The sequence below is a fragment of the Alligator mississippiensis genome, chromosome 12 (assembly GCF_030867095.1).
Source record: "Alligator mississippiensis isolate rAllMis1 chromosome 12, rAllMis1, whole genome shotgun sequence".
Lineage (NCBI taxonomy): Eukaryota > Metazoa > Chordata > Crocodylia > Alligatoridae > Alligator > Alligator mississippiensis.
Genome location: NC_081835.1, coordinates 47,636,762 through 47,659,298, shown reverse-complemented (window position 1 = coordinate 47,659,298; position 22,537 = coordinate 47,636,762). Strand labels below are relative to the sequence as shown.

Here is a 22,537-nt window from a genome sequence, read left to right as displayed (position 1 = left end):
AAAAGGCTTTTGAGATCTGTCTCCCACAAAATATGCAACCTCTAAAATATGCAAATGTTCATCACTTTCTGTATGCCTAATGCAGCTCTATTGGGCCAATGCCAGCGCTGGGTGAGGGACAGGGTGATGATGGGGGAAGGGAATAGGGATGGCTGACAATCCCGACTGTACTTCTCTTTGTCAGGGGTGGTAAAAATGGTGGATCCAGATGGCAGCTGGACTCCATTCCCCAGCAGCCCCTGCCATGCTGTGGGCCAGTTTCCATCCAAACCCAGCAGTGATGCCATGACAGCACAGTGGTGCCATGACAGGGTTTCCACGGAGACTGGGCCCAGCAGCTCTGGCAGGGTGCACAGCTTCTCTGTGGCCTGGGCTGGGATCTTGGTGACAATGTGGTTTGGAGCCGAGGTCGAGCTGTGATCCACTGCCTGCACACCCCTGCCCAGAGTGTGCAGGCAGCGGATCACAGCTTTGCCCCGGTTCCAGACCATGCTGTCACCGCCGCAAGATCCCCGCCCTGGAGCAGCTCCCCATCCCGCCATGCACCCTGCCAGCACTGCTAGGGCTGGTCTCCATGGAAACCCTGGCCCCGTGCTGTCAGAGCACCACAGCTGCTGGGGTCTCCATGGGCGCAGCGACATGGGCAGGGGCTGCTGGGAATGGAGTCTGCCATGGGCCTGATCCAGCTGGACTTTGCCTGCCCCTGCTCTATGTTCTGCCGTTCAGATGTTTATGTTTAGATGCTCCTTGTTCTGGAAAGACCCAAAACAGTACTGGGTACCTTAACTCTGGATTATTTAGACAGCAATACCCATATAGCGATTGCCTGGTGTCACAGTACAGCAGAGATAAGACTGTGTGGGTGCCTTAATGGTGCATTTCAAGCTCTAAGCATGCCGAGGTTCCTTTTAAGTGCAGCCATAACTGAATTTCCCAGACTTGTAATGCCTGTTTGGGGGATAATTCCAGCATCCCTGCAACGTTTCACCTCACATTACTTATTTTTGCTCTCAACCTGAAGTCCCAAATGCTGTTTTGTATCTGAAAATGCAGATGAATCTGCAACTGGCCACAGTACAACTTTATTTGGGGAGGGCACCTCAACCCTGACTGCAAGCAACAGGAGAAGCAGTCTAAGGCAGATTTGAATGAAGATTCAGGGCCTGACAAACAGCTTCAAGCACTGACAGCTGCCATTGTCCAAGGCCCAGGCACAGAGATGGGAGATAGCAGCACGTGTTGTCCTGGCCAAGAGGGGTGAGTAAGATGTAGTGGGGGGGTGTCTGGTTGGACCCCAGGAGCTCTGCCAGGCAAGTATGTTGGCATCGTGGATCTGGAAGTGCCCATTTTTCAAACACAGCAATTTAATTATTTATTTTTTTGGCTTATTGTTTTGAAATCACTTTCCATTTAAAAATGCTTGAAATCAAAGTATTTTGCTCAACCGGATTTTTTTTTTTTTTTTACTTTTTGGTCACTGAAAGTTTAAGAAACAAGTCTTTTCAGGTCTTTGGTGCAGTCAGCAAACCAAAACATTCATTAGAGACACTGCTTTGCTGGCCAACACCTGAAAAGCTGGAGGAGCAGGTGTCATGGCTGCCTAAGGAACTGTGAGCCCTGCTTTGAGCCTGCCACAGCCAAGCCCAGCTAGGACTACTCATAGCTCACCACCAGACAGAAACCAGAAAGAGAAAGAGCCAGACTCCATAGAGGATTCAGAACCAGAGAATGCAGTGTCTGTAGATGAAGCCCCCAGCAGACAGATGTCTGCAATGAGTGTGATACAAAGAACTCCCCACTTTGGCAATGCTTCTGCCATGAAGCCTGTGGGAGCCATGCAGGACACGCAGGATGGGTTCAGTTAGGCTCCTGGTGGCTTGATGGGCCTTGGGAAAGATTAGAAGGCAAACTCACGAGAAGATCCCAGAGTGCCCTTTTGTGAAGCACTCCAATTCCAGGAGAGAGTGTGCAATGGTGGAGAGAGGGACTCCCTTTTAGACTTTGCCCAAGGCCCACTCACAGCTTAACACTTCTTGGACAGGGGGGCCATACCTGGCAGAAAGGAGCCCAAGCAGGTTGGTCTCCTTGCACTCATTTTGTGCTGTCAGCTGCCCCAGGGATGTTTCCATCCTGAGTCTTTGCTTGCTGCTTTCTGAACCCTGCCTAGCTGCTTGTTGCTATTTCTGCCCTGGGGAGCATAGCACTGGCTAAATATAAACCTGTTCTTCCAAACAGACATTCCAGTCAGATTCCTGGCAGCCCAGCCCTTCCTGCACACCAGGTTATGGCCCTTGTTCTAGTGGCCAAGTAATCTGGGTCAATGTGCTGTATGTCCTCATCTGTCTGACCCATAGGGAAGTGGGTCTGGACTGGCAGAGCCCGGTCTTCAGCCCAAGATGTAGAGATGCAGAGTCTTATCCGCAGCAGTTGCTAATTTAGTCCAGCTATGTCAGCTAAGATGGTGCCCGTGACATTTGATCCACATTTGAGCAGTTTTTACAGGACTTTTCCTCATTCTCACCATCTGAACTCTGCCTTTCATCATGACCAATATCCAGCTTCAGCATCCTTCCCCAGAGATTCGAGCCTAGCTAGGTGCAACTGAGATTCTTTGCCCTCTCTCAGCTGCCAACTAACTCTGTATTTTCTGCCAGCAAAATGCCTACAAAATGCCTACATTCATGCCAGTAGGCCTGCTCAGGGCAGCTTCAGTCCTGGCAGTGTTGAACAGCAGTGTGCCTCAGCCCTGAAATATTCATTGGCCAAGAGAGAGAGAGCAAGCCGATGGCTGACTCTGCAGTCTGATGGATCTGGAGGCTTCCTCAGACGTGAGATACCTGGGTTTAAATCTGGGGATGGGAGGGGGAGTTCCTCTTGGCTTGTTAGAAAGACCTGACTTGGTTTAGGTGCCTAATTCCAGTAGAGGCGTCATGCATGGGAATCCAGAATGAATGGACACAAGCCCTTCTGTTTGTGGAGTGATGAGAGTCCCAGTCCTCCACACCCACTAGAGAGGACTAGGGGGCAATACTAGAGAAGATAATAATAAAGGTCAGACAGCCCCTACAGAGAGGCCAGATTAAACCCACACTACGGCTGAACATGTCTCTCCCTCACACCACACCTCCAGCTCAGAGTTAGGTACCCATCTCCCTGGGTGAGGTAAGGGGAGGTTTCAGCCCTACCCATTTCCTTGGCATTTCCTGCAGACCAGCTTATATGCCCCCCTGATCAAGGCGCTGGCTGCTGTGGATCTGTTCTGAGGGGACCTAGCTACCTCCATGCAGTGTGTGCAGGGAGCCCAGGTGCTTCATTCAGGGCTGTGGATTCCACTGAGTACCTAGAGTTGACCTTGTGCTGAGTGTTGTTCTCTGGGACTGACCATCCTAGATACTGGGCCTGTGTGTCCATGTCCCTGAGAACTCCTTGAACTGGGACTTTTGTCCTGAATTTAAAAAAATGGCCTTGTATTAGTGCCACGTGCCATCCTGCTACCTCCGCTGAGAGGAGACAACACGATGCTGCCTACCACCGCATTCAAGTGGCACTGTGCCCCATCTGCAAGGATAGAGCTACACTTACTAGCTCTGCTGAGAGGCAGGGCTAACTAGCCTGGGCTTAGTGCTGTATAAACATGGCTATGCTGCTTCCAGATGGGGAGGAAGCCACAGGCCACACTCCGGTGTCTTCAACAGCAGGAACTGGAAGTGATACAAACTCCATTCTTTGCCTGATTTAGGAAAATCCCACCTGTTTGAAACAAGGTGGGCTTTTGGTATTGGAGGGAGTTGGCCAGGCCAGGACTGCATATATGTCTCCAGCATCCAGCGCCTCAATTCCAAGAATGGGGTGACTTGGCCCTGTGCTCGGCATCTGCACTGTCACTGTCTCTGAGAAGGAGCAGCAGCAGTAGGCTTAGCTAGTGGCTTCTGAGTTCAGCAAGTGACTTCCTAGGTGTCCTTAGGCAAGTGACATCTCTGCTCTGTACCTCAGTTTCCCCTCTGTAGCATGGAGATAAGGCTCACCTGTCTCTCAGATGTTTGAATTAGCTGTTTGACCAGGGCTTTCAAACACAAAGTGTGATGGAGTACTGTCAGCGGCCTATAGTGCTGGGATCTCTGGTCCTATTTGGGTCTGCCATTAATCTGCACCACCCCCTGCTGCAACCCAGACCTACTGGATTCCTGTCCACACTTGCTCCTGTGAGCCTCCCCTTCCCTATGCTAAGAACTCCCCTGCTCTGCCTAGCCTAGATGGTACCACTCTTGGGGCTGCATGCTGCTAGATGTTGCAGTGTGGGCTTGTTTCCTCTCAAGAAATCATGTGGCTGTCCTTCCTCTTTCACTGGGATCTCTGGCCTGCCAGAGGCCACATATTACACTTTGAAAGAGAGCTGATTATAAGGAAGGAAATGGCATAAGAGATGTTCAGGGTGATTTTCCCATGATATTCAAACTGACTCTTTGGATGCCTTTGAACTATGGGGGCCAAAAAAGTGGAGATGAAGGACTTGCTCTGAGCAGCCTTCACAAAACAGGAAGAAGAGGTGCCCTTTGTTATTCCATAGCCCAGTGGGTTCAGTAGTCCAGGATGGGGAAGATCCATGCTCAGTTCCTTCTACCGCCTGATGGGATCTGAGCCCATGGCTCTCATGCACATGTCCTTACTACAATGTTCCAGGGTATGTTAAAGAAGGGCTTGCTCTATCTTCCTTGATGGTCTTCCACTTTTCATGGAATACATGAATAATCACAGAATCAGGGGCTCCGTAGGACTCCATAGGCTGGTGGTTTGAGTACTGTTCGGAAATGGGACACGTAGCTACAGCCCCTGTGTTGACAAATACCCAAGAGCTTGGGCCTTAGGATACTGTACTAGGAAGTGGGCAATATAGGTTGACATCCCCTGAGGCAGAGGCAGGATTTGACTGGGGTTTCCATCTCGGGTTGGTGCTCTAACCATTGGGGTATAGAGTAAAAGCCAAACTTCTTCCTCAAGTTGTGTGAACCTAGCATGAAAACTTATTTTCAGCCAAAACTTTTTGCAATTTCAGGTGGGCTACAACCAATAAACCACTCACCAAAAAAAAAAAAAAGAAGATTGCCTAGCTACACATAGTGGCATCTGCCATGGTGGGGAGAGAATGAAAACCCCAGCATTGGATGGTGGCAGGGGGAAATGAATTCCTTGCATGATGGGGGAAGAGGAAGAAGGGGGGCACTTTGCTCTGGGCATGGGGAAGAGGGACACACACAGCCCCAGGAATGAGGGAGAGGACAGAGGGTTGAAGAGAGTATTGGAAACAGAGTGGGGGAGGAAAGATGGCTTGTGGGGGAGGATGGAGGGGTGCCTGGGGCCATGGTGCATGCAGGACAACAGGAATTTTGTCTAAAAACAAGTAGAGGTAGGGACACTGTACTGAATGAGCAGGTAGGCAGTGAGGCATCCATGATTGTCCTTCCATGCCAGGGGGCAATGTAAACAGAAACTTCTACACAACTATTAGCCACCCTGCTTGCTGTGCTGAGAGGAAGTCAAGCTGGTTTTTGGCAACATAAATCAATGTGTAAACAGGCAACAATCAGATGAAGACGTGACTTAATTTCCTAAAAGGGGTGATCTCCTCACTCAAGAGGAAGAATGAAAGTCATCTGGTGTGGCTGTCACATTTCCCTAGAAGGCTGGAAGGTTTTGGAGTTGCTGTTGTCCGAACCATGTAGTGCAGGCTCTGGGTGTGTGTTGGGTTTGTTGTCACACTTCCACGTGTGCTAAGCCCTAGCTCTCTGAGGCCTTGCAGGGGGTCTAGGGACTGCATAGCTCTACAAAGCTATCCCCCATAGTTTGCTGCTCTTGTATTTTACTGGCCATGTGGTATTTACAGAGTTCCTATTCTGTTCTCTTTTGTTCTCTCCAGGTTCTTATCTCATCCATCTTGCCTCAGTATCTGAGCATCTTTTGTTTTTGAATTAAACATGATAAACATCTGCCTTGTGTGGTTTGCTCTTACCCCAAGCGGGCACAAGGCAGTATTCTGGTGGCCTTTTTTATTGCTGTTGTTCAGAAAATTGGTCTGTGCTTCTGTTAGTGAAGGCAGGTTGGTGGAGTGCATCTGGCACTTGGTGTGGTGGATGATGGTCTGTGATGACCCTTATTTCTTGGGGCAATTTATCTCCCTATTTGGAATTGACTCCCAAGAGAGTTCTCTCCCCCACAGTTGAACTTTACTCTGTCGTGAGCCCCTGGATGGATATCCTAATAGGTGCCACTCAGATTTGAAGAGATGTTTTTCATTGGCTTGAAGGTCTGCTGGATATCGTCCAGGAATGTAGGTAGTTGGTTTGGAGTCAAGCAGTTGTTAAAGCTATTACAGAGATTAGACCAGAAATTTGGGATCTGAGGTGGTACCAGAAAAAGGCCTAATAATCCTACATGCTTACACCCTCCTCAGCAGAGCCCAAGGATGCTGGTGATAAGTAGGTTTAGAAGAACGGAGTGGTGATTTTTCTGTTGGAATGGTCTCAAGCCAGTGATGAATGGTGGCTGGGTGGGTAACCTTCTTCATGGCATGCCCAGGACGCATTACGGAATTCAAATTCCTTTCTCTCTTGCCTACAAACCCACTGTTAGGTCTGTATCATTTCTGCTTTAATTACGCCTGACAATGTCTTTAGTTCCTCCTGTTTAGTTAAGCCCTCTCCATTCAGTTGCACACATGGACATCCGTTGACATGTATTTTCCCATCAGAAAGTGGTCCACATGTGCTGGGCTTTGGACACTGGTAGCATTGACTTAGACACTGCAATGCCTAACTTTTAGGAAGGAATTTCCCCATCACCCCACTGAGGCTGACAAAGAATGGTAAGGCTTCTTTTGCCGTCCTCTGTCATTTCAGTGCATTGTTCAGTTCCTAGAATCAGTTGGGAATATTTTACCTAACTAATGCTCTTCACCTGCAAGAGTTTGATGCATTGGTAATGCCCTCTCTCTTACCCTCTTCCTGACAAATATAGGGATTGGGATTCTTGTAGGGCTTTTTCTTTCTTTTTGGACTAAGGTTCCTAGGTTTGCTAGGGGGGTCTGAAGTTGGGGCTGAAGTGGATGTTCTTGTGGACCCCTTTGGACATGTGTCTGCTGTGTGGATGCCTGCAATCACAGGAGAGTAGACTTGATGATCCAGGTGGTATGTTCCAGCACTACTGTAACAATGAGTAAGGGCACCAGCCCCAGGCACCTATTTAGAGGTGAATCAAGAATGGCAGCTGTCCCTCCCACAAACACAAATATTTAGAGACTTGCCCTGGGCTACAGAGTAGCCTCTATCTTCAACTGGGATTCACAACTCAGAATCCTCTCCTGAGGTTTGACACCTGCTGCAACCCTTTTTTAGAAAAGTCTGCTGGGGAGACAGCAGCCTCCTCCTTGTACCCCAGCCTGTGGTTAGAGCACTTGCCAGGCTGTGGGAGACCTGGTATAAGGCAGGCATAGGCATAAGCCTAGTGATTCACCCAAGATCAGAGTCAGGGGTTTAACATAGTGGAAGTGGCTGAGGTCAAAGCCAGATGTCAGTCCAGGTTCCAGGATATTGTGATCAGGGTCAAGAGAGGGCCATGGCCATGGTCAGAGCAAGACAGTTGAGGCCAGGAGGTTCAAGACAGGAACAAGATTAATCAGAGACAGAGCAGGAAAGTCCAAGACAGCAGTGCTATTTCTGGGACAAGACCCTGCAGGAAGCCGGAGATTTTTATACTCTTTCAATCAGGGACTTATGGCTCTCATTCATCCCCTAGGTCACTTGTCCCCCACCCTTTGGAGACCTTATGAGGGGGTCCAGCCTGAGCCGAGGCTGGCGTCTGATTTCATAGACATTATACATTAGGGCTGGAAAGGACCTCGCTAGATCATCAGGTCCAGTACAAGCAAGCTGGACAGGACACTAGGTTTCTGCCCAGCGGTGCCAACTGTCTAGGTTCAAATCCCAGGGACCTTGATGTCTGGATCTAAATGCGTCCCCTGCCTGAGGGGATTTGAATATGTGTTTCTTATGAGTGCCCCGACCCCTTACCTGTGGTTTCCCTTAGTTTGGTGCTCTCTCATCCCCTTCTGCTGAAGCTTCTCCGCTTTACAGGGAGTTAATAAATATTCATTGGCCCAGGAAAGGGAAAGATTAAGCATAATGCTAGACCTATAACTTGGTGGCTTGACTTCTCTGAGAAAGGGGACAACTGGTTTTCTAGTCCCTGCTGCCATGAATAGTTCATATAAAATACGCAAGGATTTCTGTGGGGGATACCTTTTACTGAACCAAATGCATAGCTGGGATAAAGTTAAACCTGAATAGGTAATCCAAAGAAGAATGCTTTGCATTCAAAAGCTTGTCTGATTTCCTCTCAACCATGCAGTTGGTCCAATAAAAGGTATAACCCGCAAAAATCTTTACCTCTCACATTATTCCTGGATCATCAAGGCTACACCACTCTAACACTATCATATAAAATAGTTGTATAGTCATTGGATACTGATTCTTCTCTGTCTCTGATGAGTGCCTTAACCACTAGGTGCCAAAGTCATGTTCCCTCCCTTTCACTGGCTCGATGAACATTTAATTATTCCCTGAAAAGAGAAACAACTGCCAGTGGAAAGACTGAACGAGCCTTCCTACAGATTCAATTCTTCTCAGGTCACTTGAGGAAGTGGATCTTGGTCTCCCACCACATGCTGCCTGATTGATTTAGCCTGAAGTGTTGGGTAAAGAGGGGACCACCACCTCATAACTGCGTTGTAAGGGCCTGATGTTTTGAGAATGCCTACTCCATTGGACTCTACAAGCAGGAGAGCACCCAGTTTCTGGGCCATGCCAGGGTTTCAGCAGGGGATAGAAACCCACCTGCTCCATGCTGCCAAAATAGGTAGTTCAGGTCAGGACCAGAGACAAAGTTTAGGCATGTAGAGAATCCTAATGGAAATGTAGGTACTTCCAGGAAGGGCCAGAAGATGGGCAGGAGTTCTGAGGAACTGTACTTTGGGCTTAGATGCTCACAGAAGAAGCTAGTCAAGCCCTTGACACACTGGTCCTTTTGTGAACTCAGGCCTTAATTAAATGAGTGCAAAATTTCTCATGTGTCAGAAGCACCTGGGTCCTGTGGGTGCGAGAGCCCAGCTCTGCGCCTTTTCTGCTGAAACACTACAGCTACACTGACAAATGCCACACAACTCTCCATAGGATGGAGGCTCTGCCCCTCCACCTCCAGCTTCCAAGGAGCGCCCAGGAGTGCCAGAGCTGTCTGGGAGGACATCTTTGCTATTGTAGGGCAGCCCTGGGTGCTCAGGGCCAAGGAGGCCAGAAATCACCTGGCAGCTAGAGGAGTATCCTGGTTGTGACAGAGCAATCCCCCACCTCCACCGCCTTAATAGAAACTCCTCCTCATCCCTTCCCTGCCCTGTTTGTTCACCCTGCAAAGTGGAATGAGGAAGTGTTGCCTGTGACTAAGCTGGCAGCTGACCTGGGATGAATGCAGTGCCTGGGCAGGGTGTGGCTGGACCATGGGAGATAGCAATCAGCACGAGGGGGTGACAGCACCATGCACCCAGCAGTTCCTGGAGCAGAGTCTCAGTCACTACTACACACAGAGACAAAAACCAAGCTGCCGGCCAGCCCCTGGAGGAAACAGCATATGGCTCACTTCCTGGGCACTGTGGTCAGGCTCCCTCCCCCTCCCCCCGGGTTCAAAGGTAGGGCAACTGGTCACTTGCACAATGCTGCTGGCTTTGCTCTTGGGAAGAGCTGTAACCCCAGGGCTGTGGACGGGCAGGACTTGGGAGTACAGGCTCTTGGGACGTCTCATTAAACTTCTCCAGTCATTTGTCTTTCCCATAGAGCATGGCGTTCCCAGCCAGGCAGTGAGGACTTGCTATGTCCTTTCAGGCCCGTGCCCACACCTGGAGCAAGGCAAAGCAGGGCCCTGGCCCCCTGCCCAATGGCGGGCAGGTGGGAAAAGAGCACTTGCAGGAAGTGGGGAAGTTCTGGGAGGTGTCAGGTCCGTGTACCAGGGCACAGGGGCACGTGGGTGGCTTGGCGGCCTCAAAGAGGATTGTTTGCTTAGCAGCCATGCACGTGCTGCTTCACCTGTTGTACGTGGGAGGCCCAGCTGGCTGGGAGGCAGGGTCAGGCATGCTGGGGCTCCTGCCCCATACCTAGTCCCTCCCAGCTGGGTGCTCCTGCAATGGAGGTCAGGGACCAGGAATAGCAAACGAGGCTGAGGTGGTTGCTCCCCTTGCCCTGCCCTGCCCTGCCTCTCATGGATCTCAGGCAGGGCTCTTGCCTTACCGAGGCCACTAGCATTGGCATCAGCCTGGCTGTTACCCCAAGGAGCTCACTGGGAGAATGAATCCCTGAGAGCTCCAGGAACAAGCACAGTGCCAAGCAAGCCCACAGCCGTGCCCAGCCCCGCTGGAAGCAAGGCCCCGTTGAATTTCCTGAGCACAACGGCCCAAGAGTTGCAGGACGAGCAGGGACGGGAGCTTATACACTGCAGAGATGGGCACTGCCCCCGGCCCACAGCACTACCCAGTTCCTCAGGCCGGCGCTCCATGCCCAGACCACCCTGCTCAAGATGCAGAATCCAGCTGGAAAATATCCTGCTTGCTCCCCCGCCGGAGGAGAGGCCCGTTGCTAGGCAACAGCTCTGCAGACACTGAATCCTGCATCCCTCCTCGCTGCTGAAATATTCATGGCTGGTGAAGCCCTCCCTGCCCCCTCCCTTGGCAGCAGCTGCTGCTGCCAGGAGCCTTGTGCAGGGAAAGCACAATCCGCCGCCACTGCAGCTGGCTAATCGAATTAGACGCAGTTGCTAATGAGCAGCCCCCTCCCCGCAGCTAGGTGCAGCCTGCTCTTGCCTATCCCAGGCCTGTCCTTAGGAGCCACTGGCTGGAGTGACCAGTACAGAGCAGCAAGCACCAGGCTCCCCTGTGACCTGTGCTGTTGGGGCCGCTTGCAAGCCCAGGGGACCCCACAAGCTCCCAGCCCTACCCTGGCACCACGGGCTGGGCCCAGCACACCAGTCCAGATGCACTAGGCTGGGTATTTACCACCACCTCCGCTTTACAGCGTGCAATTTTATGGCTGCCAAGTCTTGCCCTGCTTGGCTTTGCTGCCATAGGTGGCGCTGAGGGGCCTGCGCGAGTGGAAGTATCCTGATCTGAAGAAGACTGCGCGTAGGGGTGGAGCAGGGAGCTTGGCAGCTCACTAACTCTACCACCTCCCGGGTGGGCCTGCACAGGGGCCTGGCCATGTTCATTGCCACGCCAGCCCCCCCACCTGCTCACACCCACCCCACGCAAGCCAGGAGTGATGGCAGGATGCAGCGACTCTTGTTTCCCTGGCTCCTATCCCCTGGCAGGGGCCAGGGTCACACAGGGTCATCTCCTGCCAAGATGGGGCAGTATCTGACCCTGGCTAGTCATCTGTCCTCCTCCTGTTCTCCCTCTCACCAGCCTGCTTCCCCCACGTGTTTACCTCTCCCTGCCCGCCCTGAGCCCAGCTCTCTCTGCCTGCCTGCGTCTCTCCCTCAGGCCTCTCCACTGCTTCCCCTTTTCCTCACAACGGGCATAACTCCCCCCACAGCTGCATGGTCAGTGTCTGGCAGCTGGCCCTGTGGAAGGGAGTATATGCAATTGCCTGCTGCCAGCGTTTGGGAGCCCTGGCCATGGGGAAGATGGATGGCGGCCGAGACCTTTCCCAAACCAAGGCTAGGCCACCTGAACTCATGTCATGATTCAAGGCTGGTCCCACTCCCAGCCCCTCTTCTGTATAGATGTTGCCTGGTGCTGAGCCTCGCTCTGAATGCCTTATCGGATGTGGGGGGGCACTCCTGTGGTGCACCCCAGTGCTGTGGAAATTAGATGATCTTCCAGAGCGTGAGGGCTTAGGGCTTCCCTAGCTGCTAGGCCCCCCAGACATGGGTAGTGCAAGGGCTCAGCAGGGCTGTGTTAGCTCTGAGCTGTCAGACCCCTGTAGCTTCCCATGCCACAGCCCTGTATTCACACCTATGCTCCAGTGTAGTTGGGGCTTCATGGGGATTTGCAGCTAGGTCAGGAGAGTTGCATGGATGCAAAGAAGATGTTGCTGCCTGTGATAATGTGCACACACCTCTGTGATGGCCAGGAGTGAGCTGGTCAGTGCCCAACAATGCTGTGTGCTTGTGACGAGAGTGCCTTGGTAGTCTGGGGCAGCTCCTGGTTTGCAAGAGTAGATCAGCACTCGAGGGCTATAGGTCTATACAAGACGTTTACTGTGGAGTAGATAAATTAGCTCCACAGTAAATATTGCACATCTATTCGTGCACCCCTATTAGGCTGGAGTAAAGTAATTAACTTTTACGATTTACAAGTACTATCCTGCTCAAGTACAAGTACTATACTGCCTGAGCCAGCTGGGGCATGAGGGTGCTTTAGTGCTGAGGTTGCCTGCTGGCTAGCCTGACACTCATGTCCCAGCCAGCCCCTTTGAAGCTTGTTGAGCCAGCAGAGAGCAGAGCTGGGCTGGCAGGCTGACCCCCAGGACCCCTGCCAGGCAGTGCTGCTTTGACCTTGTGCAACGTGCTGCAGCCCCAGACGCACACGCAAATAATGCACCCAGTAGCAATAAACTCCGGAGCAATAAGCTCTGGAGTTTATTGCTTTGCATTAATTGCACATGTAGATGCACCCAAGAGCTGCCAGAAGAAGATACAACAGTGCATTTGCAAGCACTGCCTGGTTGTACTGTGTACTGGCACCTGCCATCTTAAAGCTGCAGGGCTGTAGGCTGTTTGCCCAGCCCTTTGGGCCCTACTTTGGGAGAAGCCAGTGCTGGTTTAATTGATGCCCCATGAAGTTGGTGCACAGTTCTCCATGTGTGGGGAATGAAGTCCTACCTGGAGGGGGGCAGGAGATGAGGTGGTGTTGGTGTCTTGTAGGGATGGTGAGAGCTTGGTAGAGGTCCCAAGCTGTCAGGTCAGGACCAATGTCAATGCACAGGATGCAATGCACTGATGAAGGAGCAGCCAGCCCATTCTCCTGGGTCAGGGCAGCTGCAGAGGCTGACACATCTCAGCTTGGGCAGTCTTGGGTACTAGCTGGTGCCTGGGGCCTTCTGGAAACTACAGGTCATAGCACAGCCCTGCAAAGCCAGCTCGGCTGCCCTGGCAGAACTCAGGCCTAACACACTCCCCCACCCCCCTTCCCCCATGCAGGCACAGGCATGGGCACAGACACACACACTCACAAAGCTTGGCTCGAAGGGGCCACAGAAGGGCTTGACTCTGTGGCTGTCCTGGGCTGTAGCTCTGCTGGGAAGGCTTGGCCTGTGCCAGGCCCCATCATACTGGCAGGGGGCACCAACGGGAAGCAGTTTGGTTTGTCCAAGATCCCCTTCCCCTGCCTCTGCGTAGCCCCTCCTGCCCCAGCTCCCAGGCCTGGACACGCAGGGATGAAGGAGGCAGGGGTTGCTCCCAGTATCACCATTATGGCCTGGGCTGCAAGGGTCAAGGGTGAGGCTGCAGGGACCACAGTTACCTGCAGTTTTAGAGCATGGGCCTGGTGATGGGGAACTAGCTCCTTTCTTCGGGAGGGACATTCCCCACATACTGGGCTCAGGAAGATGTCAGAGACCCTGGCTGGGGCTGCAGTTGATTGTGGCAGCCTTGCCTGAGGACTGCTTTGCAAGCCAAACCAGCTGGAGCTAATGAGGAGTAAGCCCCTGGGATTCCAACCTTAGGTGCCCACATAGAGGGGGCACAAGATCATCAGCTGCTGCAGCTGCTGGCCTGGCCCCTGCTGCCCACATTGCCTGTTACACCTCTGTCCTCTGTGCTCCCACAACTCTTCCTCCTGCTTGACCCACCCCATCTCCAGGGTGACAGGTGACTCTTCCGGCACCAGGGCTGTACAGGGAGCACCTAGCACAACCCATTGCAAGCACTTAGCACTGCAGTGGGGTATGGCATGGGCTGTGGGTCAGACCCTTGGGAAGGGTCCTGTGCTGTTGCCCTCACACTAACATGTCTTGGCCATGGGGTAGTGCTGGTGCAGGTGCTGGGAACGATGTCTGACATTCCTCTGCCCTTGGGGGCAGCAAGGCATTGTTTGCTCCCTTATCTGTAAGTAAGGGCAAACAGTGAAGAACAGCTGGTGCCTGGCACCCATGGGGAGGGAGGGGGCAGAGCATGAGGTCTGTGAGCAGGGTGCAAGTGCTAGGGGTGGGGAGCACAGCTGCCCTGGCACTGGCTCTAAACTGTAAAGGGCTGAGTGCCCATCCTGAGCTGCTGCAATGGGGGAAGGGTCCTGCCTACTAGCAACAAAGGTTTAAACCTAGGGACTCTGTCCAAGCTCATGGGAGCCCAGGCTTTTCTTCAGCTCAGCAAAATGCCAGGAGCTTCTTGATCTGAGAATAGCTGTAAAAAGGGGCCCTTGCTCAGCACTGCTGCCCCCATTGGGTAGACTAGGGTCAGAGCTATGACCTACCCCACCTCCAGCTCCACCTCCAGCTCATGAGTCATCAGGATCAGCAATGCCCCTCACCCACAAAGTGTACCACAGCCTTGTATGACAGGAGGCTGCTGAGGCCTGATGCTGCACTGCTGGGAACACTGGGGACACAGCATCAGGGCATACAGAGGACAGCACCCCTCTGCTGCCTGCTGCTGCATGCAGTGTGGAGCTGAGCTGGCCCCATGCAAATGGAGATAGATCATGAATATGGAGTGGCAAGCTGCTCTGCCAGTGCCTTTATAGCCCAAGAGCATCAAACACAGCGCAGGATGGCTGGAACAGAGGGTGTCTTTGCTTGCCGAGTCACAAGGCTGTAGGACACATGGAACACATTGTTACCCGCTGCCTCCTGGCAGGCAGCTCAGTCCTACTGTGAGAGCCATTGTCTGAGGCTATGGCTCGGTCCTGGCAGACTGGGCTTACATCCACTCAGTCACAAGTTCAGTGAGTTTGGTGGGTCTCACTGCTCCCAGTTGCATGTCACAAAAGCCTCATGTAGTTCACTGGACTGAGGCGCCAGGGATGGCACAGAGCTGAGAGACAACCCCCAGGCTGGGATAGCGGGCAGCTGTAGATCTGGAGGGGAGGGCAATGGCAGAGCTGTGCACATGCTGAGGGAGTGATGGAGGCGGCCTGCCTTCAGCCAGGGTGCTGGGCTGCATGACCTGGCTCTGAACTCAGCCAGCCTTTCTGAAGCACATGCCATCTGCGATGGAGAAGCTTGAGCTGGAGCATGGTACCAGCAGCCTCTCCTCTGTCCTGCTTCACACTTCTGCCCCAGCGCTGCTCCACTGCCACTAGCTGGGTCATAAAGTAACTGGGTGACAGAAGTATTGGTTTTGGCTCTGGGACTCCCTGGGCACTGCTGGGAGTATAACCTTCAATGCAGAGTATAAATTCTGCATTGGACTGGCTGGGTCCGCTGCCCCATTCCCACTCCGAACTTGTCAGCTCTGGGCATCCCCTTGCCTGAAGCTCATGCCTATACCTCAGGAAATGTGCTGCCTCCAGAAGGGCTATGAGCCTTTCCAGGAGATCCAGGAGACCCAGGGGTGGCTCCCTGGGTGCTCTACCAGCTGCTTCTGTGCCAGCAGCCCAGTCCAGCTCAGCAAGAAGGGCTTTGCTCTGCTGAGGGGAGCAGCAGCAACCCACAGGGGGCTGCAGCACGGCTGGCTGAACTGGGCTCACTGGGTGGGGTTGCTGGCCAGGACACCTAGTTCCTGCTGCTCTGTGCTGCCCGACACTCCAACCTGGTCCTCCTGCAATGATGGGGAACAGGAGGCCCTTCCAGGCCAGTGTCTCCTTTTGGAGCACGTCTTTCCTTTCCTTGCCATCAGGCAACTACTTATCCAGGATAAGGAAAAGCAGCACCAGGAGCACAATGGGCAGGAATACGAGCAGCAGGCTGAGCATCTCAGCCAACAGCAGCATCATCAGTGCCAGCAAGTAGCAGCAGCGACAACGCTGCTCCAGATGTCCCAGGCGACGGATCAGGCACAGCGGGTAGCGCACACAGGGCAGGCAGCCCACCATGCGGCCTGTGTGGAAGCGCACCTGGAAGTGGTGCTCCAGGGCCCCCCAGAGGCCTGGCTGCCGCACGGGAAGTGTGTGTGGCACAGCCAGGGGCAAGGGTGAGGATGGCTGGGTATGCAGCAGCAGCATCTCCTCCTGCAGCTTGCAGATCTCCCACTCCAGCATGGGTGTCTTCTGGCGGCAAATGGGGCAGCGCACGCGCCCAATCTCAGCAGCATCTGCCGCCTCCATGATAGCGTTTAGACAGTTGTTGCACAGCACATGGTTACAATTGAGCAGGGCCTGCTTGTGCCGTGTGCCATCATACGGCTCCGTGCAGATGGGACACTCGTCCTCACCACCACTGCCTTCTTCCGCCTCAATGCAGCAGGATGCAACCACCCCTGCCCCATCACTGGGAGCCTGCTCCCCTTCCTCCCTGCAGGGCAGGATCAAGGACAGGCTCTGGCAGGCAGCCCCTTCCAGGCTGGGGAGCCCTTGTGGAGGTACAGGACTCTGGCTACTGCTGGGTTCTTGTGTCTGGGGGGTGCTGTCCAGGGGAGTGGGGCCATCAGGCAGGTGTACCCCCAGCAGCGATGTACTGGGGCAGCTGCAGATGGATAGTGATTTGGGGGTCTCCAGCAGAGGCTCCGGCACATCCCCCAGGTCCCACTGGTCCAGCTGAGTGCTGGGAACCTCACCTGAGGGCTGAGCACCCCCTCTGTGCTCAGGCGATGCTGCTGTATCGCTCTGACCACAGATCCAGGAGCTCGTGCCACATCCCACAGCATCATCTTCCCCCTCTGACCTGCACAGGGGCCTGAAGGCAGAGTCGTTCTCCTCTGTGGCTGATTCCTGACACGCTTGCAGCTGCTTCATCATAGCAGCGGCAGGGAGACTCCCAGCGGGGGCTGGCTGTGCTTGTGTTCCCCCTTCTTCCAGGATGGTGGTGAAGAGTCAGGCTGCAGCAGGATGTGTCCAAGGGCCTGGGGCAGGGAGCAGGCTCTGCCTACAGGACAGCCGTCCTGGGCTGGCACTGAGGGGAATTAACAGCACCTGTATCTGTTCTCTGTCCTGGTGCCCTGTGGATTCATCCTTATGCTGACCCCCAGGCAGACAGGCTGAGGTACCATGGGGAAGAGAGCTCCCATCCCACGCTCCAAGGATGGCACTCCAGTCTGGCCGGACAAACCTGTCACCCCACAAGAGCTGCTGCTCCCCTCTTCCCGTTTCAGTGCAGATACTGACCAGCCCCGGGGCAGATGAGTCCAGTGCCAGCAGAGCAGGCAGCCCGTAGGGCGATTGGGAAGGGCTGCTCCCACAGCGTTCCCTTGTCCAGTCCTTCACGTCACAGCAGGAGCCCCAGAGCTTTGCCTGGTTCCTTCCCAACCCCAGCTGCTCTGGGGAGCTCCCTCCAGAGGGAGGCTGTCAGCAGCCGGGAGGCCAAGTGTAGACAGTCTGGTTTGTCAGCTTCTGTAATCAACTCTGGGAAGAGCAGCCAGCCTGTACCAGGCCCAGCCAGCCTCCTGCCAGCTCCAATCAGAGCTCACGGGGTGGAGCTCGCTCAAGTTCCATTCTTCCTCATTCAACAAGTTTCCTTCAGCTCACCTTAGCAAGGTCTGTGTTCCCATCTGCAGCTAATGCATCACTGCTCCCCCCCTCCAGGGCCAGGATCCGCTTCACACCCGGGCCTTGCACTCTTCATTCAGGTCTGGTGCCCACTGCCCTGAGCCCTGCTTTGTTCCCCTGAGGGCTGCATGGGATGGTACCGTGATAGTCACACTGCTGCTGCAAGTTTGGCTTGCAGCCCCTGTCCTGCTGTAAAGTCCCCGCTGCTCCCTGCACTCCCTGTTTTTTTTATCATCACTTTCCTGGTGCTTCTGTGCCTAAGACTTTGAAGGGCAAGTGCCTCCTCACCCAGGTGTTTCCCAAGGTTCCTCCTGCCTTCAATGCAACCTCAAGCCTCCAAGCCTGTAGCCCCCCCCCAGTACTACATGCACTGGCATTTCTGTTGGCCCAGCTTCAGTTTGGTACTCATCTTCTGGCGACATCCAACCCAGCCATCTCCTGTCAGCCCCAAGCCTCCTTTGACTTTCACATTTTCCATGAGCCATGGGCCTCAGCAGATACAGTTGCACTTATTCGTGGTGACCCCTTTTATTTGATTCATACATTTGTAGCCTCTGAAGATCCTTGGTTTGCTTTTTCCTCAGTGGCACTGACAGCCCCTTCCCAATGGTTGACAATCACAGCCCTCCTCCCACAGCGCTCAGGAAACCCTTGGAGAAGAAATTTGGCCAGCCCACTCAACATATATCAGCTACCCCCTTTTGTTCCTGACCCTCACCAGGCATCAGGTTCTAACCAGGCATCAGACTCAGGGCTCTAACCCAGGCCATCCTGAGCCTGCTGGAAAGATTTCCACCCAGGCACTGCCCTCCCTCAAGGAATTGGAGGCTGCCTGGGCCCCTCAAGTAACCAGAGTTGGTGTTCTGGTCTGAAAAGCTCTGCTACACAGCCTGGCTCCTCCCCACAGTGTACATGCAGCCCAGTGTCCACAGGCAACAAGGACCAGGGATGAAGATTACACCAGTGCAAGAAGGGAAATGTGCTACCACAGCAAGCAGTCCTCCACCCAGGTTGGAGTGGACATGAAAAAGTCCTAGCAGGGAAGGAAGCCTGGTGTGCCCTGCCCTTCCTGAGCCTGCTCACGGGATGTGGGAGAACAGGTCTTCCAGCTCAGCCCCTTTCAGTGTAAGGCCACCACTGGCTAATTAAAGTGGGGAGACACCAAGCTACACTTCATTTTATCTACACCCTACCTATAAAATCAGTCCAGCTAGAGAGTGATGCAGAAGCTAAAGCTTTAACAGTCCCACATATGTAAGCTGCCCAACCACCTGCAAAGGCCCATCTGCTGATTCAGGGTGGGGGCCATCACAGTCACACTGCTGGCATGCATGTGCACTTCCCCTTCCTGCCTGAGAGTATTCCCATCCTGGCCTGGGGCAGCACAGACATCTGCTCCCAGCTGGGAGAGTGGCCTGTGGGCTGACTCACATCCAGGACACTAATTACTATTTACACAGTGGCTACAAAGAGCCAGATAAGAGTGATGACCTGAGCTCCACAAGCCCAAGACACTGGGCAAAGAGGCAATTGCATAGGGGCACTGCAGATGCACGTAAGCCAGGAAAGGGGCTGGATGGGGAAACCACAGGCCCAGAGGAGCGGGAAGAGGGAAAGGGGGATAATAGCACAGAGGCAGCAGATGCTAAATGCAATCCTCACACCACTTGTTACTGGTGACGACGCATGTAGAGGAAAACAGTAACCTGTGCCTGCCCAAACCAGGGAAAACTGCACTGTGGAGCCAGGGGGGCTTTAGTACATGCACATCCCACTCCCAGCAGTTGAGTGGTGGGTGGTCATTCGAAGCTGGGGAATTGCACTGGCCACCCTAGGGCAAGTTCCAGCCCCACTTTTGCCTCTCAAAGAGGCCCATGACAGTAAGGCTCAGGGAAAAGACCCACACTGGACTTGGGCTCCCAGCTGTCGCACCTGACATCTCATGCCAAGGCAAGGGGAGCCAGGAATCTGCTGCTACCTGTACTGGGGACTGGCTACCTGGTGAGAAGTGTAATGGAAGCCCTTCCTTCACTGTGCAGCTGCACTTGAACCTGGATCCTTGGCCTCTGCCCCACCTGGGGCATATTCCAAAAGCAGGCTCTGTACAACCTCCCTGGGCCTGTGGCCTGGTCAAACAGCATCCCCAGACCCTTGTGCACACTTTCAGTTCGGTGCCCAGCTCATATGGACTCTAGTCACTCAGAACTGCAGTGCAGGTGCTACAGGCTGGTGGGAGCAGCAGGGCTGGCTGCTGGGCTCTGGGAGGGGGTATAAAAATGGCTAAAAATGCAACATTTTAATTATCCTGCTGAGGTTCCATGGCAGCCCTTGAGGAAAGGGGAAAGTTCACACTTTGAGAGGTGGGTTTAGGGGGTTGGTAAACTCCAAAAGGCAACAGGGCACCAGGGACTCCTGCTTCAAGTACTCCAGGGGCCCCTAGGCAGCAGAACACATTTACAGAACACAAAGGGCTCTGATTGCACAGACAACACACTGGGAGTTCAGAGACCTGGTTTATTCATGACTTTGCCACGCACCCGCTTGGGCCTGAAGCAAGTCACAGTTGAACTCTCTGACCTGCACAGAGTGGGAATAACGGAACTCCTCCATACTTGTGGGCAAGGGATCAAGGGAAACATACTCGCAACCTCCCAACCCATAGCTGTTGTTCCATGTGCTCTACCTAGGAATTGCGCCTAGATCACATGTACCCTAGAACCCTGGCTCCAGGGGCAGCAGGTTGTGTCCATCTAGTACCTTAGGCCACAGAAGAGCTGAGTCTGGGGTCTTGGTCCATACTAAGGAGGTGGTGTTCACAACCCCAGAGGACAACAGGCAAGAATAGAAGTGAATTTGGTAAGGACAGTGAGTGTCCATCACACTCCAGACAGCTATGAAAGACAAGGGTTAGCTGCAGCCAAAATTGCAAGGCCTGGCTTGGGGAAACTTAACAGCCGCCAGGCCGAAGCCCATCACCAGCAGGGCAGCCATGCTGACTGAGACACCCTTATACTGAGGTTGAAGTCAGGTGCCTGGGGGTTTATTAGACATGATTCCTGCAGGCTCGCTCCTCTGTGCTTACATGCACTCAGCTGTGGAGAGAACAGCAGGCCCAGCTCGGGGCTGGGATTATGACCAGGTTTCTGACTGGAAGCGATGGGATCGCTCTAAGGCTGCAAGGTACTCCTCAGCTTCTGAAGAAGACAGGCCTCCTTCCAGGTGGAACACTGTTTTTAGGGCCTCTGCCACGCCGGCCGGCATCTCCTTGGCATTCCTGGAAGAGAAAAAGTGCCACTATTGTGTGCCCAAGACAGGAGAACATGGTCCAGGCTCTCTACTTTAAAGCATCTGCTGCACCCTTTGGACCCTGGTACATGGCATTCTAGCTTTAGTGACACTGCACATTCAGGGCAGACAAGGCCAAGCAGTCACAGAGCCCGAGGCTCAGCCCAATCATTTCCTGGCTTGTAAACAAAACTTGAGCTGGTACTTCCAAGAATGTGAGGGAGGTCAGTGTCACTCTGAGAATTGGCAGTGAAGTTCCTGCTCTTGAGCTGGATTGGCAGGAAGCAGAGGAGAAAAAAGCCCTCTTGCTCTTACTATTAATGATGATAGCAATGATCATACTCAGTGATTACCTAATGCTTTATGTGTGCAAGATGCTGGACAAAGACTATGCTCCACCCTTCCATGGCCCCTTCCTCCCAAGGAGCCCAAAGCACTTTAGAGACACCAGGAAAGCCCTAAACGTCTTTGTGGGAGCCGAACTAGCCCTATACTCCTTTCTGAGATTAGGAGGCAGTAGCACACAGATTAAATGATTTACTCAAGACCACCCGCTGAGTAACTGGCAGAGCTAGGAATAAGGCTCCAGTCTTATGAGCACAGACCCTCTAATGCCAGACTGCACTTTCTGGCGCATAATGTGGTTGGGACAAATGGAGAAGCAGCACATGATGGGGCTCATGCCACGCTCTGCTCTGGCTGAGGACCAATTTCTGAATGCAAATCATGATACTGGATGGCTATAAAGCCCTATAAGGTCTAGGCTGCCATTATCCCAGACGCTGCCTCCACTTTTTGCCTTATCAAATAGTTTCCCTGGGCTGTGGTGCTGCAGCTGAAACTCACAGAAAGCAGGGGTAGGGGGAGAGGAGTGAGAGCATTCTAAAATTCTCTACACTTCACGATCACATGACCTATAGAGCTGCATGCCTCCCTGCTTGTAGGTGCTCTATTCAAGATTTCCCCTAGAGAGATCGTTGGGATCCTGTTTGCAACTGATCCCTGAAAGCAGTCACTTGGAAGACAAGTGACTGTCCTGTTGGCAAATAATGGACCTAGGGCATGGTCTGTTCTAGGAAACCACTGGAATTCTGAGTGCTCAGGTACCCTGAGCATTGAAGTGGATGCACCAGGCACATGAAATAATGCCGTCCCATAGGGACAAGAGTGCAGTGCTGCTAACCCCAACCTGGCTGCAATTCTAACTCTGGAAAACGTACAGACAGTTCCCCCACAGTATAACACCCTGCCAACTATCAAATCAGCAGGCTGTGCCATAGCAGGACTAACCACTCTGATTCCTACCTGGATGATGGGAAGAATGAAGATGCCCCTCCCCCTAACAATATTCAGATACACCCTGGGATGGCAGCACCCTGAGGCAGACAGTACTCACCCAGCCACGTAGATGTGAGCATTGTCACGGCTCAGCAGATCCCACACCAGCCCTTTGTTTTCTCTGATTCGGTGCTGGACATAAACCTTGTCCTCCTGTGGGGAAGTACACACCATGATAAACAGCAGTGGATTCCAGCTGCCAGCACAGACAGACACCAGTGCTGCTCATCTTGCTAGAGACGATAG

The 22,537-nt window shown here is 53.3% G+C and overlaps 2 protein-coding genes across 6 annotated transcripts in view; both read right to left on the bottom strand.

The window, feature by feature from the left end:
• Positions 1–14,733: 14,733 nt before the first annotated feature.
• Positions 14,734–17,517, bottom strand: LOC132244464 (uncharacterized). Its single transcript, XM_059715433.1, has one exon. The coding sequence runs from the start codon at positions 16,919–16,921 to the stop codon at positions 15,869–15,871; it is 1,053 nt and encodes a 350-aa protein (XP_059571416.1). The 5' UTR covers positions 16,922–17,517; the 3' UTR covers positions 14,734–15,868.
• Positions 17,518–20,168: 2,651 nt separating this feature from the next.
• The window catches only part of NDOR1 (NADPH dependent diflavin oxidoreductase 1), a 30,849-nt gene continuing 28,480 nt past the window's right edge, over positions 20,169–22,537 (bottom strand). For all 5 annotated transcript variants that reach the window (XM_019475901.2, XM_014600151.3, XM_014600152.3 and 2 more), the window contains 2 exons: positions 22,350–22,444; positions 20,169–20,942 (listed from right to left, as the gene is read on the bottom strand). In XM_019475901.2, the coding sequence (XP_019331446.1) occupies positions 20,798–20,942; positions 22,350–22,444 (240 nt within the window). In that variant the 3' untranslated portion in view covers positions 20,169–20,797. The remainder of the gene's footprint in view (positions 20,943–22,349; positions 22,445–22,537) is intronic.

Excerpts from the sequence above, each read along its gene's own strand:
- LOC132244464 (XM_059715433.1), bottom strand. The coding sequence starts at position 16,921 with ATGATGAAGCAGCTGCAAGCGTGTCAGGAATCAGCCACAGAGGAGAAC.